Source organism: Myxine glutinosa, chromosome 7 (assembly GCF_964187855.1).
Source record: "Myxine glutinosa chromosome 7, kmMyxGlut1.1, whole genome shotgun sequence".
Taxonomy (NCBI): Eukaryota; Metazoa; Chordata; class Myxini; order Myxiniformes; family Myxinidae; genus Myxine; species Myxine glutinosa.
The window spans coordinates 57846133-57866198 of record NC_136267.1 but is presented as its reverse complement, the minus strand read 5'-3'; the positions used below and the strand labels follow the sequence as shown (position 1 = coordinate 57866198).

General features: G+C 42.6%; 1 protein-coding gene across 8 annotated transcripts in view; it reads left to right on the top strand.

Moving 5' to 3' along the window:
- The window catches only part of LOC144888143 (uncharacterized), a 1118715-nt gene that overhangs the window by 259715 nt on the left and 838934 nt on the right, over positions 1-20066 (top strand). For 3 of the 8 annotated variants that reach the window (XM_078781772.1, XM_078781773.1, XM_078781771.1), the window contains one exon: positions 6189-6269. The exons of the other annotated variants lie outside the window; for them this stretch is intronic. In XM_078781772.1, the coding sequence (XP_078637898.1) occupies positions 6189-6269 (81 nt within the window). The remainder of the gene's footprint in view (positions 1-6188; positions 6270-20066) is intronic. 8 annotated transcript variants of the gene reach the window in all.

Genomic DNA, 20066 nt, shown 5'->3' with positions numbered 1-20066 from the left:
TTGAAAAGCAGGGTTAGGCATTCGGTTGCGTACGGGTGGCGTGCGTACGTGTGACGTACGTGTGGCGTACATGTGGTGTGTCTGCATTTTTGAAATTCATTTTATCTGCAACGGTTGGTCCGGTTGACATGAAATTTCACCAAAGGATCACCTCCGACTGTAGAATTGTTTTATTCATAATTATGACCTCATAGGTCATGTGGTACGGATACCATATTGAAAAAACGTTGCACCTTTATATCTCCCAAACCGCCCATTGGAAAAAATTGAAACAAGGCTCATTGTGAAGTACTCCCATGGGGAATAACATATGTTGATGATGTCATCGGTTCCTTCAGTGTGACGTCACAATTTGACAAGTACAACGCTTGATCTGATCAGTATGGAAAAAAATATTTTCCTCTGCAACGGTTTTTGCGGGGTTTTTTTGTATACAAGATCGAGGCTCGTGAAAGAGCTAACATTAATGACAAAAAAACAAACAAACTGACACATAAGACGAAATAAAGGGAGTGGGAGACAAGATGGGGAGAGAGAGGGAAGCACACAAATACAACATTTGAGAGCAGGGACATCGGGAGATCTGTGGGAGGTAGAGGGCTTGGTGGGAGGAGGCGTGGGAAGAGCAGTGGGGAGGGGGGGGGGTGGGAGAGGTAAAATAAAACACATAGACACAGCTAGGACTTCAAGGAAAGTAGTCGGTATTTCATGTTGGTTCATTGCTTTCCAGTGGAGGGTGGAGTGGTGATATGGCCTACAGTCGTGGCCAAAAATATTGCCACCCTTGCACTTTTTTCAAATAACTCACAATTTTCTCTAAAAATAAGTTGAAATTGACAAAAGCATTTGGTCTCCACAATTCTTTATTTCACCGTTCTTATTACAGAACCTTTGTTTTTGATTCGGAACTTTATATGTGCTTTTAAATCAGAGAATAAAAAGAAATGGCATTGCCAACATTATTGACACCATGGACCTAATATTTGTTCACACAGCCTTTGGACAAAATAACTGCAGTCAAGCACTTCCTATAGCCATGAATGAGCTTCCTACACCTCTGTCCTGGCAGTTTGGCCCACTCTTCTTGTGCAAACTGCTCCAGTTCTCCCAGATTTGAAGGGTGCCTTCTCCCAACTGCTGTTTACAGTTCTCCAAACAGGTGTTCAATGGGATTTAGATCTGGACTCATTGCTGGCCACTTCAGAACAGTCCAGCGTTTTGTCTTGAACCGTTCATGGGTGCTTTTTGAAGTGCGTTTGGGGTCATTGTCCTGCTGCAAGACCCATGACCTTCGACGGAGACCCAGCTTTCTGACACTGGGTGAAACATTGCGCTCCAAAATACCGCAGTAATTTTCTTATTTCATGATGCAATATACACACATTCAAGGCACCCAGTGCCAGAGGCAGCCCAGCAACTCCAAAACATCACTGAACCTCCTCCATATTTGACTGTTGGGAAGGTGTTCTTTTCTTTCAAGGCTTCATTTTGTTTTCTGTAAACATAGAGATGATGTACTTTACTAAAAAGCTCTAATTTGGTCTAATCTGTCTATAGGACATTCTCCCAGAAGGATTTTGGTTTGTTCAGGTGTGTTTTGGCAAACTCCAGTCGGGCTTTCTTATGTCTCTCTCTCAGCAGTGGGGTCCTCCTGGGTTTCCTAGCATAGGAACCCCCTTTCATTGAGTTGGCGACGGATGGTGTGAGTTGAAACTGTGGTACCTTGTGTCTGAAGCTCAGCTTGAATCTGTTTGGCAGTTGATCGAGGTGCTTTCTCCCCCATTCGAACAAGCCTTTGCTGCAATCTTTGATCAAGATTTATGTTGCGGTCACGTCCAGGGAGGTTGGCCATGGGCCTTAAACTTCCTGATAGCATTGTGTACGGTGGACACAGGAATATCATCAAGGAGATGGACTTTTGTAGCCTTGAGATTTTCCATTCTTGGCTACAATCTTGTGTTTGACCTCCTCAGACAATTCTATGGTTTTCTTTCTTTTCTCCATGCTCATTGCGGTACACACAGTGACATGAAACAGCAGAATGACTCCTTTTCTCTTTATTCAAAATGGTTGAATGAGTGATTTTTATATTGCTGGCACCTGCAAGTCACCACAGGTGAGTTCAATTCCAAAGTAAAGGAGAATAACCTGCTTGAAATCTCATTATTTCTCACAACTCCTGAAAGGTGCCAATAATATTGTCCGGGCCATTTTAGGACTTCTGTGTGGAATAAGCAAGCTAAGATTTTGTAAATTTTTCAGCTTTTTTGTTTCGTTCCACTGCAAACCAAAGAAATACATTTGTGGATACCAAAATATTTTTTAACTTCAACAATTTTCTGGGAAAAATGGTGCATTATTTGAAAAAAGTGCAAGGGTGCCAATATTTTTGCCCATGACAGTATGGGGGAGGTGTGGGTTGGTCGTGGGTGTTGTTAGCTATATAAGGTGACGGTTGATGGGGAATGATGGAAGGGATGCAAGGTGTGGTCGTGGGTATTGTTAACTACATAGAGTGACGGTTAATGTGGGATTATGGGGGAGGGGGGGGGGGGGGAGAGGGGTAGTGGATGGGGTGTCTGGGGTGGTCGTGGGTATTGTTAGCTCGGGTGACGTGGCTATTGTGAGCTAAACTCGTGCAATTTCTGGAAAAATTAGTCTTTCAACCATTTTTGTAGCATGAAACAATGTCTGTTTGTATGGCTACAACCATCAAGGGACGCATCGGCCCCGTCTATTTGTAGAAATTCGAAAATTATTTGTCGTTTGAGTGAAATTGTTCCACAATGTAACCATAAACAATACGGAAGTGGTGGTCGACTTCCTGGTGCAACGTCACAGCTAATCATGAAGAAGAAGACCGACTTTTAAATGCTAAAGAAACACATTATCCCAATATCCCAGTCTGTGCGGCTTTGAGCTTCGACGGCCGCCAACCTTCCAAAAGGACCCATTGGGGCTAGACAAGTGAAAAAGGGGATATTTTTTATTTTTTTACTTTTCCATGTGTGCGTGGTTTGTGTCTGTGGCGAGGATCCTCATATAGAATTTTACCTCAGCATTTTTTTTTCATTATTTTCGTCCATGCCATTTATTTTCTCAGGAGTCATTATTGTTGAATTTATTTGTCGTGTTGTGTTTGGGTTTCGGAATAATAATAATAATAATAAAGGAGTCTTATATAGCCCCATCAAGCAGAGTAAACTACCCTCATGGCGCTTTTCATTATCATGCGAACGCACACACATCGCACACACACACACAAACATGCACACACACGGACACTCCTTCACTCTTGCCCTATTCCTCTCCCTCCCCATTCAAAACCCACAGATGTGTACATGATGTGTACATGGACACAGAAATACTCTCGATCTCTGTCTCACCTCAAACCAAAAGGAAAACAGGACTTAGACTTTGAAAGACTTGTGAAACAGATAGGTTTTGAGGGAGGTTTTTAAGGCAGGAAGAGAGTCAACATGTCGAACAGAGGAAGGCAAGTCATTCCAGAGCAGAGGTGCAGCAAAGGAAAAGGATTTCTCGCCAAAACCTTTCTCGCCAAAAAATCGCCAAAAAAAAAATCGATTTCTCGCCTCTCACAAGGGGGAATAAACCCCTTGTGTTCGTGTTGTCAAACTCCTCACGCCTCTTCCTCCTCGCGCACGTCAGTAACCACCAAAATTTGGAGATCGCCTCAGGAGTTAAAGCTGGTTAGACCCATCCGTCCCAGGCTGGTCTTATCTAGCTAGGGACGCGACAGTATCAAGAGATTGATTGGTGTTGAGGTTGTCTGAGCATTTGAGTTCCACTCTAAACTGTTGAAGAAGCTTGATACATGATGTCGACCATTGCTGTTGATCGTGACTGCTGAGATTTCTGAGGACGCAACTTGCTTGTATCTTGAGCAAGTCCACGTGTTCATGGATGACGGTGAAAATCATGCCTTGAGAAATTCTAAAGTCTTTGTTTATTTTGGTGACCATAACGTCACAATCGTCCATGATTAATGCGTTGGCCTGGGCAACAGTTTGTGTGTTTACCGCATCTGCCAGCTATCTTGACGTGTGTTTATCTTCATCAGCATCAGACGCATCAGACCAGACGGCATCAGCCCACGGGTCCTAAAATCCTGCTCTGCCGCTCTTTCACACACTCTCTCTGTTGTCTTCGCCCTCTATTTTGCTAAAGGTCATCTGCCTTCAGCTTGGAAATCAGCCAACTTTACCGCAGTACACAAAAAATGTGCAAAAACAGATCCTTGCAACTACAGACCAATCAGCCTGCTCCCAATCATCAGCAAAGTCATGGAATCCATCCTTGCTTCAGATATCAAATCCTTCCTCTTCTCCAATAGTTTGATCTCTGATCATCAATTTGGATTCAGACCAGGTCACTCGACTCTGGACATGCTGCTTCTGCTGTCTCAACAATGGATGGAGGTCCTCAATGTCAAACAGGAAATTAGAGCTGTGCTCTGGGATCTGTGCTTTTTCTGGTCTTCATCAATGATCTCTCTGACTCTCTGGAAAATCCTCTCCATCTCTTTGCTGATGACTCCACTCTCTGCCACTCCATACCTCATCCCTCAGATCAGCAGTCTGCAGCCTCCTCACTCTCTGCAGACCTGGTCAAAATCACAGACTGATCAAACAAGTGGAACATGTCTTTCAATCCTGACAAATCTCACACTCTCACTATGTCTCTTCAAAAAGACCATCTGGACAACCCTCCCATCTACTTTCTCAACAATCCTCTCCATTAAGGTCTGTCACTCAATCTCTTGGGTCTCGCAATCTGCCATGATCTTTCCTGGGAAAAACACATTTCCAAGCTGGCCTCCAAAGCCACTGGGCATCCTCCGTCGTGCGAAGTCCTTCCTTGGCACACCTGACCTCCTCACCACATACAAGGCTTTCATCCGCAGCTCAATGGAATACTGTTCTCCCCTATGGGCTGGTGCTCCTGCCTCACACCTTGCTCGGCTTCACGCTGTTGAAACCAAAGCTTTCAGAATCATTGGAATCTCCCACGATGAAGCCGATTATGAGGGCCTTTCACTCACTCACCGCAGGCAGGTTGGTGGTCTTTCTGTCTTCTACGGACTCCTCTCTGGCCTAGCTCCCCCAGCCCTGTCTCTGCTCTGTCCTCCAAGTACTCCTGCAGGTCGCACAAGATCTGCCTGCAACCCTCTTCTGGTAAAACTGCCAAAATCTCACCTTCACTAACAACTCACCTTCACTCTTTCATTCCTCGTTTCTCCCGCCTCTGGAACAAACTCCCTCACTCTCTTCAATCCTACTCCTCCCTCCAGGTCTTTAAAACAGCTGTTCACCACCATCTCTTATCTTCCCCCATCCAAAACCTTGATCTTTTCTACCCCTGTTAATTCACCCCAGATCCACTTTTCTGAAATACTGACTTCTTTCCTGGACGTCCTAGCAGTCCATGTGGTTTGTTTTTTTCCTCTCCATCCTCCACTACCCTTCCTACGCCTCCTCCCCCCAAGCCCTCCACCTCCCACAGATCTCCCGATGTTTCTGCTCTCAAATGTTGTACTCGTGTGCTTCCTCCTCTCTCCCCATCTTGTCTCCCACTCCCTTTATTTCCTCTTATGTGTCCGTTATTATTATTATTTTTTTCATGTCATTAATGTTAGCTCTTACACGAGCCTCGAACTTGTATACAAAAAAAAAAAGAAAAGAGGACTAATATCCACACTTAAAGCCATTCACCCATTTTTCTGCAAGAGAATGCAAGGATGCTCCTCCAAAAAAACGTCCACCGTACCTTTCTGAATTTTAAATATGCTGTTACCTTCACATATATATTTGATGACACCATTGCTTAATTTTTTCTGACTACAGATAAAATGCAGAGGTTTGCCACATCATGACTGTATGTGACAAATTTCTGGATTATACTCGAAAACAACAAACAATGTAACATCAATGAAACTCACAGCATACACCAAACGCACATGAAAGTTTATATTGTGCAAAATATTGCAGCTCTCGGGTGCAAATGAATACCCCGTCCCTATAACTTTTTCAATGACGATGATACATTTTTCCACTTTTGAAATGAAGGAATTTGTTCATGTTTTTGATGTTGCCACTCGGTCAGTTCCCATTATCGCTTGAGGCTTGAAAGATAAGTTGGTGAACTGTTTTATTTTCATTCTTTTGCAGACAAAAACAAACCACAGGAAGGCAAGCCACAGACCTTACCAGATCAGTCAAAAAATGTTTCCCTCAAGGATGCTGTTAAAGGTCAGTTTTAAAAGTATTGTGCTGCCAGATATTGTCATTTTTGTAACATATCTTTTTCAAAGGTTTTCATTGCATAATTAGACTTCTGCTTTTTAAAACATCCGATCATTGATGTTCTTTCTATCATTGCTACTTCCACCTCCGAAGGTGAGGTGACAAGACCAAGCTGATTAAAGACTTTGGTTAAGGCCCGGATGCAGATCCGGCCTATCAGTTGGATAAAAAAAAGCCTAAACCATTCCCTCTGGCAGAGTAGTGCATGCACTCCACTGAGTGCTGTCTTTGTTGATTATGTTTTATTCATAAACTAGCATCTTGAGGGACTTTCACTGAAGTGAGTATAATGCCTTTTAAAGTGGTTCCAACATGCCAGTTGTTTCCTCCATAATTTTATGTCGTGATACGATGAGTAAAAATAACAAATAAAAGATAACATGGGTTCTCTGAAAAGAAATCTCAACAAAGGAGGAGGCTTCTAAGCCCTTCAAAGCCTGTGTGATGGTTGTTTGTCTGTGCTCTATCCTTTGTAAATGCTGACCACCAAGTAAAGAAACAGCATGTACCATTGTTGGGTTATTTCTCCGAAATAACATCACAGAGTGGTTACTGGTGTCCGGCTGTCTGGTCTGTCCAAACATATGTTCAGGCGTCCGTAAATATTTCACGAAAACATCTTTTCACAAACTACCTGATCGATTTATCGACCAAATTCGGTACGATGCATTACGACAGCAAGGTCTCATAGGGTTATGCTCCCCATCCGGAAATGCCCCCTCTACCGGTGGTGAAAGGGCGGTTTTGCCCCAAATATTGGTATTTATTCAAAAATCTTCTTCTTAGAAACCTCCAGATTGATCCAGATCAAACTCGCCATGAGGCATCAGGACAGTAAGGTCTCACGCAGTTGTGCTCTCTATCTGGATATGCCCATTTAAAGGGGGATGATTTGTCCCGAGGGAAATTGATTGGCACGAGGGGATAAATGAGGATTCTTGGCGTGGTGGATGACGCTCTTGGACCCGACCAACCTGTGATGGACTGAACTCAAGGTAAGGTGCCTTGATGAGGAATGCCCCAATTGTTCAGTTCTTACTTTAAAATTGGGACTGTGGCCAGCAGGGCCTGTGTGAGTGTGGAAACCCTCTCCGGCGGGACATACAGCGAAGGAGCTGTTTGGCTGTCATGGGCCGAGAAGCTGACATGGGGGTAAAGATGTCATGAAGTCAATTGACTTGTTTTTGGACTGTGGGCAACACAGCCTGGAGCTCCTGCACCATCTTGGTTGCACAAGATATCTCCGCTGCCTAATTGAGGACCACACGTGTGTAATAATAATTTATGCCGTGGCCTTGCAGGGTATGATCATGAATGATTGTGATTATCGTTGCTATTGTTACGGATTCGTCACTTCCGTCTTTGTGGTTTTCATCTACATGAAGCATTTTTAGTTTGAGGTGCTATTATTGTTACGGTTTCGGTGTGAAATGGAGATATCTGTCTTCAAAGGTAAAAATAGTGTTTCAGAAGAAAAACGAAATGGGTGAAGAACAAACCGGAAAAAGAAAAAGAGGTGGGCGAGGGGAATCGAGAGAGATCGGAGAAGAAGGGCTTCTCTGGTTTGTGGTGGCGAGCGGACCTTTTGGACATTGGTCGCGAGCGAATGTTGGTTTCCCCGGGAAAGGGATTTCCGTGACAGTGTCGTTATTGTGGTTGCAATTAAACCTGCGTGAGGGGTTTTGGTTCCAAGAGTGAATCATCGTTGGAGAGCAAGCTGATGCCTCCATTATCGGCCGGTCCGCCATTGCACCTCGCACAAGCCATTCACCTTGTTCCATGTGTGTGTCGTGGGTTTTCCCAGAGCGACTTCAGTGTCGGAACCGCCGATTGTTCGTGTCGGCTTCATTGTCGGTGAACGGAAGGTGTGAGTTTCCACTCACCTTTTGGGTGAATCATTACCGGACTTCGGCCCGACCTCTCGCCTCGTGGCTCTTCTGCGGCTTTGACTGTCGACCGACCTGGGTTCAGGTCCCAGTACGACCTTTTAGTGTTGATCGCCAGAGCGGGTATCGATTTTGGCCTTGTGTCGTGACACTGTGACTTTGGGGAATGTTACAGTTCATTCACGTTGGAGTACTGTGAGTTATTGATTAAGGAACATATTGGTCTATACACCTTCCCACATGTCCATTTAGGTCTCCTCCTACCACAACAACTTCCTCATTTTTCACGTTTTCCATCAACTTCTCTATCGCACACCAGAACTTGTCCCTCTCTTCATCGCTCCGACCGACCTGTGGAGCATATCCCGAGATGACGTTCATCAAGAGCTTTCCAATCATCATTTTCACCACAAACTGAGGTAATTTATTTTGAGAGAGAGAGAGAGAGAGAGAGAGAGAAGAGAAGAGAAGAGAAGAGAAGAGGAGAGGAGAGGAGAGGAGAGTAGAGGAGAGAGCGCGCGCCTCTCCAGAGATGTTGGTAAAAGGCCGATCGTAATGGGCAGGTTCTCCATCTTGGAGGTGCTCCATCTTGCAGGTACGCCATCTTGCAGGTACGCCATCTTGCAGGTACGCCATCTTGCAGGTACGCCATCTTGCAGGTACGCAATGTTGCAGGTTATCAATCTTGCAGGTGCTCCATCTTGCAGGTGCTCCATCTTGCAGGTGCCCCATCTGGCAGGTTATCCATCTTGCAGGTGCTCCATCTGTATGACGCTTTGGAGTTGCAGGCTTTCTGGGGCTACAGCGTTGATCCGTTCACCCATTTACCCCTGGGCCGAGCTGTAACCCCCACAAATTTAGAGAGAGAGAGAGAGAGAGAGAGAGAGAGAGAGAGAGAGAGAGAGAGAGAGAGAGAGAGAGAGAGAGAGAGAGAGAGAGATAGAGATAGAGATAGAGATAGAGATAGAGATATATATATATATATATATGTATATATATATATATATATATATATATATATATATATATATATATATATATATATATATATATATATATATATATATATAGATAGATATATATAGATATATATATAGATATATATATATCGATATATATATATAGATATATATATAGATATACATATATATATATAGATATATATATAGATATATATAGATATATATAGATATTTTGTGAACATGCATTGCCACAGGTTGTACAACATGGCAGATAGTAGGACACCACTCAATCCCATTGTGGATGCAATAAAAAATAACAGGCATAAAAGGGCTCATTTCTTGTACAACTCTCCTTCCCCTCTTGTACAGTGCATGCTATTTGGACCAAAATAACACTGATGATTTAATGTTATTCGAACAGATAACCCGGTTTTGCCAGGGAAATTGTTCACAATGGGGTGTGGAATGTTTGCGGTGTTTGCTCGGAATGTCCTTTGACATCACAACAGCAGGGACTCAGAAAGATTCTGTGTGATGTAAATATTGACTTCAACCTCTGGAACAAACTCCCACACTCTTCAATCCCACTCCTCCCTTCAGGTCTTCAAAACAGCTGTTCACCACCACCTCTTATCTTTCCCCATCCAAACTCGTGACCATTTCTACCCACGTTAATGCACCCCAAATCCACCTTCTTCAAATTCGTTTTCTTTCCTGAAAGTCCTAGTCGTGTCCATCTTGTTTATACCGTGTACCCCATCCTAGCCCTCTCCCTTCCACAGATCTCCTGATGTCCCTGTTCCCTATTGTTGTGCTTCCCTCTCTCTCCCCCCTCTTGTCTCCCGCTCCCTGTATTATATATTATTTGTGTTCGATCTTACACAAGCCACGAATGAGTATACAAAAAGCAAGACCGAAGGTCTAACAGCGGCGTAGCCAGGCTTGGTTGATGCTTTAGTTGAAGAGGATAGTATGACCGAGGTGGAGATACCAGTTTGCAAATAATGTAAGTGTAAAATTATTTTGAAGTCATCTCAGTCTCTAAGCTGTCTGTCACCATGGAAGTGAAGAGATTACATTGAGACACTGGTTTATTCTATATGGTGGTCAGTTGGTCAACACTATAAAATTGACCTCAGCACCATCCTGACACACACCACTGTGTGTGTTGCAGAATGAGGTGTTTTACGGCGGCTGGAGTGCAAATCCTGCCACCAACCTCCTTGAGAGGACCCAGTGAGTTGGTGCTCATTTTGCCGACCTCGGAAGGACGATACGCTGAGTCAACCCCATCTGGTGTTAATTCAACAGTTGACCAGGATTCAAACTCAGGACCCGATGATCCCAAGCCCTCCACCCTAACCGTAAAGCCAACACGAGGCTTAGAGTGGTTGGAGGCAGTCATAAGAAATGGTTCAATGTTTGAAGAGCCCCTAATCAAAGTTTTAATTGTATGTACTAGTGAGATACCCGTGCTACGCATGGGTGGGAGGCCAGGAGCAAACAGGCAATGCAGATACGGCGAATGCCAAAGCATGAAACCAATAAATTCCACATTCCTGTAGCACCCTCAGTCGCACGTCAGACATGGACAGCAAGTTCGTGAAGGACTTCCATGAAAAACGTACCCGTTCGCAAACAAACGGGTACGTTCACGTATAGAAACATCGACCGTGGGTCTTTGGCGAATCTGCATATGGCGATCCGCGAAGTTCACGTTTAGAAAGTAGAAACCATCACGGCATGTTGTCATTTACTTGAACTCGATATCTCTTTTTTCATTCCAAACAGCATAACTCCAATCACAAATTAATCACAAAATAAACTCTTAACAACATTGTTAATGTTTCCTTCATTGTAAAAACTACCAAGTCAACAGTTAAAAGGATTTTGAGCCAATAGGTGTAACGGCCTTGGGAAGATCGATGGAGACAGCGATCTGTTAGCATATACACCGCCCAAATAGCTATGTGGAATTCTCTCATGTGGAGATTAAACTCACGTCGTTTGAACTTTAGCCGAGGTCATTATTTACTTTTAATGATGTTTATATACGAATCAAAAAGAAGATAATTGGTTTTGGGTCGTCCTTTCCACATATCTCGTGGGATTGTGAGTTGGAGAGACGACCGTGTTGGCGGGGAGGAGGTTGGCATTCTCTCAAGCAGGGATTCAACCCATGTCCTTATAAAAGGTCTTTGTCCGAGGTCACTGAGTCCGATCGGTGCAGCCGATCGGTGCAGCTGTGCAGCGATCGGTGCAGCCATTTGTGCGACACCCGGGAAAATAACGTTGTACGGGAGCCCAAACCTGAAAATGCTGGAGACCAAAGCTGAAATTGGAAAAACAATATACCCTATTTTACTCCAGGAGATCCCAGGATTACCCACCCAAAATATCGTTGGATCGGTTCAGCCGTTTTTGCGGTACCTTCAAACGGACGGACAGACAGACGGACGAACATTTGGTGAATTATATTAGGATGATCTTGGGGGGCATGCACTACCCCCCCCCCCCCCCCATGTCATATATCATCACCCTGTTGCCATGATTTTAGTTCCCCCAAATCTTCAAGTGTGATAATTTGGTAAATGACTATATGAGTTATACGGCATAATTGTCGGCTATAAAACTCAATATGTAGGATAAATATGAGAGGGACATCAGACATATACATACATATGACATGTACATGCATCGACATGTGGGATACACATATATACATGTGATATACATACATATATACACACATACATATGATATACATATGATATACATACATATGAGAGAGACATAGACATATGAGAGGGACATATACATACAGAGAGACAAATGCTGTAAACACAGGAACTAAACATCTACGCCGTAAAAAAAATTGTTTGTTTAATCAAGTATTTGCCAGTTCTGAAAGCCTCTGCGAGTTTGAAGAAGAGAAAGAGTGTGCTAATGTATGGTTTATTCACACAGCAGTTTGAACGGAAATATTTATTATTCCACGACAGTAGAAACCCTTCAGGAGGACACGGAACGAGCAAACAAAATTATATATACAGTAGTGATATTTTTCAAAGCAATAAAAAATATATAAAACTACACAGAAATTACCCACAAACAACAACAACCACGGCCACGACAACAATCGAGTTTTTCTTTTTTTTGTGCACAGAATCGATGCTCATGAAAGAGCAAACACATGAAACATGAAAACATGCACACAGACACACAAAACACACAATGAAGGGCGCGGGATAAAAGGGGGAGGGGAGAGGGAAGCACACAAGCATAACAGTAGAGAACAGGGACGTCGGTCGATCTGTGGAAGGGAGAGGGTTGTGGGAGGAGGGAGAGGGGGGTATTAAGCAAATGGTATAAAGATGCCATTTGTACATGTACAAATCTGTACATGGTCCAAAGCAAATGAACACTACGAGAAATTTCAGGAGAGAAGTTGGGGATTGAAAGAGGTGGATTTGGAGTGTTTTAGCAGGGGTAGGAAAGAGCAAGTTTTGCATGGGGGAAGATAGGTGGTGGTGAACAGCTGTTTTGAAGACCTGAAGGGAGGAGAGGGATTGAAGAGAGTGTGTGAGTTTGTTCCAGAGGCGGGAGAAAAGAGGAATGAAAGTGTGAAGGTGAGCAGAGAGTCTTGATTTTGGCAGTTTCACCAGAAGAGTGTTGCTGGCAGATCTTGTGCGTCCTGCAGGAATATTTGGGTGCAGAGCACAGACAGAGCAGTGGGAGCAAGGCCGGAGAGGAGTCGGTAGAAGACAGAAAGACCACCAACCTGCCTGTGGTGAGTGAGTGAAAGGCCCTCACCTTTCACGAAAGGCTTCATCGCGGGAGATACCAATGGTTCTGAAAACTTTGGTTTCAACCGTTTGAAGCCGAGCTCGGTGTGAGGCAGGAGCACCAGCCCAGAGGAGAGAGCAGTGTTCCATTGAGCTTGTGCTTGTTGTCCCCCGTCGCACCGTGGAGTGAAAGGGGGACTATGGTTTTCCCGTCCGTTCGTTCGTGCGTGCGTACGTGCGTGCGTAAGCGAAGGATCAAATTCTAATTTGGTGTGTGGGTGCAATCCACGTCAAAATCCAAGATTGCCGCGGCCATGTATGTCTGACGCCATGTATGTCTGAACCTTGTGAGTGGAATATCTTGAAAAATAAGCGTAGTACCAACTTCTAATTTGGTGTGTGGGTGTATCTAGGCATAAGGAAGAACGCTATTGAAAATTGGGTCCCCACGTCAAAATCCAAGATGGCCACCACCATGTATGTCTGAACCTTGTGAGCAAAGTATCTTGAAAAATAAACGAACTACTAACGTCTGATCTGGTGTGTGGGTGTATCTACGCATAAGGAAGAACGCTATTAAAAATTGTGTCGCCACGTCAAAATCCAAGATGGCCACCGCCATGTATGTCTGAACCTTGTGAGCAGAATTTCTTGAAAAATAAGCGATGTACCAACTTCTAATCTGGTGTGTGGGTGTATCTAGGCATAAGGAAGAACGCTTTTGAAAATTGGGTCGCCACGTCAAAATCCAAGATGGCCACCTTGCGTCTTCCACTTTGTCAACTCACATCACTTCACCGACGGGGGACCTAGGCGTAACGCTTGTTTTCACGTGTTTTACTTAATGTGTTTCACGTTTTTGTTTGTGTTTCACACTGAATGAAAAACGTAAACGTAGAGCATGCAGATTGTGATACATGACAGGTTCAACGATATGTCACAACAATGAAGGCACAACAATGCACATAACTCGAAATTTCATGTATATCGATGTTTTTAGACCTTTGCACGCACTGTCCAAGCCCAAGAGCACTTTCATGAGGTATCATTCAGCATTTTCATACTTTTTTTTTTACCCCATTCAGACACCATCGCATCTTGCATTTATATAGATTGTGCAGATATAGATTGCATGTAATGTAATATTATAAACAATGTTATACTCCAGAAAAAAAAACGAGTAAAATCGATAAATATTTGTACAAAATCTGAATGTACATTGGCCCAATAAACAACTGTACAGTGCAGTGTGGTGCTTTTCCCACACAGCAGATTTGCATTCACGTCGCGGCTTTTAACTAAACAGTGACATGAATAACTAGATGGTATTCATAGAATACTTACCCTGTGCAGTCAACTTGGTGTGAGCCAACTCTTCTGTTTTTGAACGTTTCTTTTTTTTTTGAACCAATATGGCTGCCAGACCACGTGAGCGATGACATTGTAAATTTATATTCTCTAAATAATTGTTGCATAGATCATGCTCAATAAATTTCAAACTGATCAGACAAAGCGTTGTCCCTGTGGAATTATGACGTCATAATTATGGCACCAATGACGTCATCGTTAACAACACCTATTCCCCATATGGAGTGATTTACAATGAGCCACATTTCAAATTTTTTCCATGGAGCGGTTTTGGAGATGTAGAGGTGCAACGTTTTTCGGTTTTTCCAAGATGGCGCCTGTAACACATGACCTATGACGTCATGATTATCATTAAAATACTCTAAAGGAGGAGGCGCTCCTTTGGTGAAAATTTCGTGTCCATCAGACTAACAGTTGCTAAAAAATTTTAAATAAAGATCGGATGGATAAATGTTGTATTTGTCGAATTATGACGTCATAACGAAGGCACCGATGACATCATCATTAACATATCTTATTCCCCATGGGGAGTCCATGACAATGAGCCAGGTCTCAATTTTTTCCATGGAGTGGTTTCAGAGATATAGAGGTGCAAAGTTTTTCCAAGATGGCACCTGCACCACGTGACCTATGGCGTCATAATAATCATTAAAATATTCTACAGGAGGAGGCCCTCCTATGGTGAAAATTTCGTGTCAATCGGACCAAGAATTAAAGAGAAACAAATTCATACTGATCGAATCAAGCGTTGTACTTGTCGAATTATGACATCATAATTAAAGTACCGATAACATTATCATTAACATATCTTATTCCCCAAGCGGAGTCCTTGACAATGAGCCATGTTTGTAGTTTTTTCCATGAAGCATTTTTGGAGATATAGGCGTGCAACCTTTTTTCGATTTTCCAAGATGGTGCCTGCACCACATGACCTATGACGTCATAATTATCATTTTAAAAATTCCACAGGAGGAGCCGCTCATATTCTGAAAATTCCATGCCAATCGGACTAAGATGCAGAGGAATTTTTTTTATTCATACTGATCAGATCAAGCGTTGTACTTGTCGAATTATGACGTCATAATTAAGGCACCGATGACATCATCATCAATATATCTTATTCCCCATGGTGAGTACTTGACAATGAGCCACGTTTCCATTTTTTACATTGAGCGGTTTGGGAGATATCGAGGTGTAACCTTTTTTCCAAGATGGCGCCTGTACCACGTAACCAATGACGTCATAATATGCATTAAAATATTCCCCAGGAGGAGACCCTCCTTTGGTGAAAATTTCATGTCAATCGGACCAACAGTTGCCGAGAAAATGAATTTTTAAAATGCAGACACTGCACACGTACGTACAGTCATGTGAAAAAGTAAGTACTCCCCATGTAAAGTTTTGACTTTTTCAACATATTTCAACATACAGCTATTTGATCTTCATTTCAACAATATTGATAGATAAAGGTGATATAATATAACAAATATCATGCAACATTTACATTTTGTAGTCCATTGTATAATTTAAATAAACATAAATGCAAATTTCGCATGTGGAAAAAGTAAGTACACCCTTGGCTCCAATAGGTGGTATTGCCCCCTTTGGCAGAAACAACCTCAAGGAGGCGTTTCTTATAACTGTCTACCAGTCTGACATCGACTGGAAGAATTTTTTGCCCACTCCTCCATGCAGAATTCTTTCAGCTGTGCGATGTTTGAGGGGTTTCTTGCATGCACAGCTCGTTTCAAATCCCCCCACAACATCTCGATGGGATTTAGATCCGGGCTTTGACTTAGCCATTCCAGAACCCTCCATTTCTTTCTTTTCAGCCATTCCTTGGTGGATTTACTGGTATGTTTCGGGTCATTGTCATGTTGCAAGGTCCACCTTCGGTTGAGCTTCAACTTTCCGACAGATGGCCTCACATTATCCTCAAGCACCCTCTGGTACTATGAAGAATTCATAGTGGATACTATGATGGTGAGCTGCTCAGGCCCTGATGCAGCAAAGCTGCCCCAAACCATAATATTTCCACCACCATGCTTTACAGTTGGTAACAGGTTCTTGTGGTCAAATGCTGTCTTTGGTTTTCACCAAACATGTCTTCTGGTACTGTGGCCAAATAGCTCTCCCTTTGACTCATCTGTCCAGAGCACATTGTTCCAGAAGTGGTGGTCTTTGCCTAGGTATTCATTGGCAAACTTTAGTCTTGCCCTGATGTTCTTTCTGGACAGCAAAAGTTTCCACCTGGCACACCCCCCATGTAGATCAAATTTGTGCAGCCTCTTTCTAATGGTAGACTCGTGCACTTTGACATCAACAGTGGCAAGAGCTACCTGTCGGTCCCGTGATGACATTCTGGGGTTCTTAAAGACTTCTTTAAGCATCTTGCGGTCTGCTCTTGGGCTGAACTTGCTGGGGTGGCCTGGCCTGAACAAGTTGGCAGTTGTTTGGAATCTTCTCCACTTGAAGATGATCTTCCGGACAGTCGAATGATTAATTTCAAATTGTTTGGAGATCTTTTTAAATTCCTTCCCAGACTCGAAGGCATCTATAACCTTCTTTCTGAAGGCCTCAGAGAGCTCTTTTGATCTTGGCATGGTGATGCCACACACTTCAACAACAAAGAGCAAACCAAACTAAATGTCTGAGGTTTAAATAAGACAGGATCCTCCAAGATCCTCTCTAACGATGTTCTAATCATTTGCACCTGAGCTGGTGCACCTGATTCTAATTTTAGGTATTTGAAGTAGTGATAAATGTAGGGGTGTACTTACTTTTTCCACTTGCGAAATTTGCATTTATGTTTATTTAAATTATACAATGGACTACAAAATGTAAATGTTTCATGATATTTGTTATATTATATCACCTTTATCAATATTGTTGAAATGAAGATCAAATAGCTGTATGTTGAAATATGTTGAAAAATTCTAAACTTTACATGGGGTATACTTACTTTTTCACGTGACTGTACGTAACTTAATGCTTAACCCGACTTTTCGCTTCGCGAGCACAGGGTAATAAATAAAAAAGAACATTAACTTTTGGCCCTTCCTGTCATGCTCAGTGTTTTAGCTCCGCAGTGCGCCTGTATAAAGCCTATAACCTGTATAAAGAAAGCAAAAAAAGGATTTCACAAATGAATTTTTTTACGATTCAGTTGTGGTTCAAGAAGATGTTGGAGTTTTTTCTGGTGCACTCTTGGTTTTAAATTCAACAAGACAACAAAAATGAACATTTAATTTTTAACTTAAAATTTTACGATCTCACTAATCGTACTAAAATATGCCAATTGTCCATAAGTATGTATCGTGACTTGCTGGGGTGGCCCAGCTGCTGGGGAACCTACCTTATCGGAAATGGCCTGGCCGACCAAATCTCTACCAAATTTTGCCCACCTGCTGGAGGTACCCAGGGGAGAGTCTGAGACAACTTGCAATTTTTGCCTGGGTCCTGTAGCATAGTGCAAGTGGTTTAACCATTGCCCCTGCTGGAGGGAGGCGGTGTTGAGGGAAGAGAAACGATGATAGACTTGGCCTTCAGTGCAAGTGATTCACTGACACCATATTTCATTCCCGGATGGTGTGGGTATGATGAGTCGTTGGAAATCTGAAATTTTTTCTTGCTTCTAATTTTGCACTGCATATGCAAGATGATCAATCAGGAAGAAGGTGAAATTGGGAAATAAAACACCCCCGCACATGATGGAAACAAAGATTTGTGCAATAGACAGGAAAATTGTGATCCATTGATGCGAGCTTCAAAGAAGTGTGAGTGAATGGTGTCCAAATGCTTTTTCTATGATGGAAATATCACTGCCTGAATGAGTCATCGCTGGTATCACTCTTGGCATTTTCACCCTCCAAAGTTATTTGCAGTGTTTCACATGCAATAAGGGTGAAAGGTTTCCCAATAATTGCAATATTTCAAGGCTTCGTTTTGTGCGGGGGTGTTGTTCATTGTGTAGTTACTGTCGTGGCCAAAAATATTGGCACCCTTGCACTTTTTTCAAATAATACACCATTTATTCCAGAAAATTGTTGAAATAAAAAAATATTTTGATATCCACATTTGTATTTCTTTGGTTTGTAGTGGAACAAAACAAAAAAAGCTGAAAACATTACTAAATCTTAGCTTATTCCACACAGAAATCCTAAAATGGCCCAGACAATATTATTGGCACCTTTTAGAAGTTGTTGGAAATAATTGAATTTCAAGCAGGTGATTCTCCTTTCCTTTTGAATTGAACTCACCTGAGGTGAGTTGCAGGTGCCTGCAATATAAAAATCACTCATTCAACCAGTTTGAATGGAGAAAAGGAGCCCTTCTGCTGTTTTGTGCCACTGTGTGTACTGCAAAGAGCATGGAGAAAAGAAAGAAAACCATAAAATTGTCTGAGGTCAGACACAAGATTGCAGCCAAGCATGGACAATCTCAAGGCTACAAGTCCATCTCCAGAGATCTTAATATTCCTGTGTCCGCCATACGCAATGTTGTCAGGAAGTTTAAGGCCATGGCACTGCAGCCAACCTCCTTGGACGTGACCGCAAGAGAAAACTTGATCGAAGATTGCAGCGGAGGATTGTTCAAATTGTGGAGAAAGCACCTCGATCAACTGCGAAACAGATTCAAGCATGGAATCATGAAATCGGGAGATTACGAAGGCATTTTGGAGCACAATGTTTAACCCAGTGTCAGAAAGCTAGGATTCCATCGAAGGTCATGGGTCTTTGCAGCAGGTCAATGACCCCAAACACACTTCAAAAAGCACACAGGAATGGTAGCAACAAAACGCTGGACTGTTCTGAAGTGGCCAACAATGAGTCCAGATCTAAATCCCATTGAACACCTGTGGGGAGATCTGAAAACAGCAGTTGGGAGAAGGCACCCTTCAAATCTGGGAGAAGTAGAGCAGTTTGCTCAAGAAGAGTGGGACAAACTTCCAGTAGAGATGTGTAGGAAGCTCATTCATGGCTAGAGGAAGCACTTGACTGCAGTTATTTTGTCCAAACACTGTGCTACCAAATATTAAGTTTGGGGTGTCAATAATTTTGTCAATACCATTTCTTTTTCTTTTCTGATTTGAAAGGATATATTAAGTTCTGAATAAAAACAAAGGTTCTGTAATATTAACAGTGAAATAAAGAATTGTGGAGACCAAATACTTTTGTCGATTTCAACTTATTTTTTATAGAGAATTGGGAGTTATTTGAAAAAGTGCAAGGGTGCTTATATTTTTGGCCACGACTGTATATCTCGGGTGGGTAAAAAGCGGCTGGAGGGTTATATTGTGATGTCTCAAAATCATCCATACATTCTAACTATGTTTCAGTCCCCAGCTATAACTGTCATGTTTCTCATAGTCCTGTGAATCCTGTGTGTGCCGTCCCTCGGATGGACGTTAGCTTGAAATCCCATTTCCATTATAGTTTTGGCCTCAACTGCCCGAGGCTTTCTGGGCTTACCGTAAGTGGTTGGGCCCAAATGCCCCTCTTCCCCATTCGACAATACTTTGGAATGCATGGCACGTTATCAGAACTTTCCATCCAAGACTTTGGAAATACAATATTAGGTGTTACCTCAGAATGCTAATGAAATGGAGCTCAAGAAAAAAAATGTATAAAAGTGCTGTTACATTTAAATTGGAATGTCATCTTCAAAGAATATTTGTTTTTCTTCTATTTAGTTGGGTACATGCCAATTTCATTTGTTACAGACATATCATTTGTTTGTTAA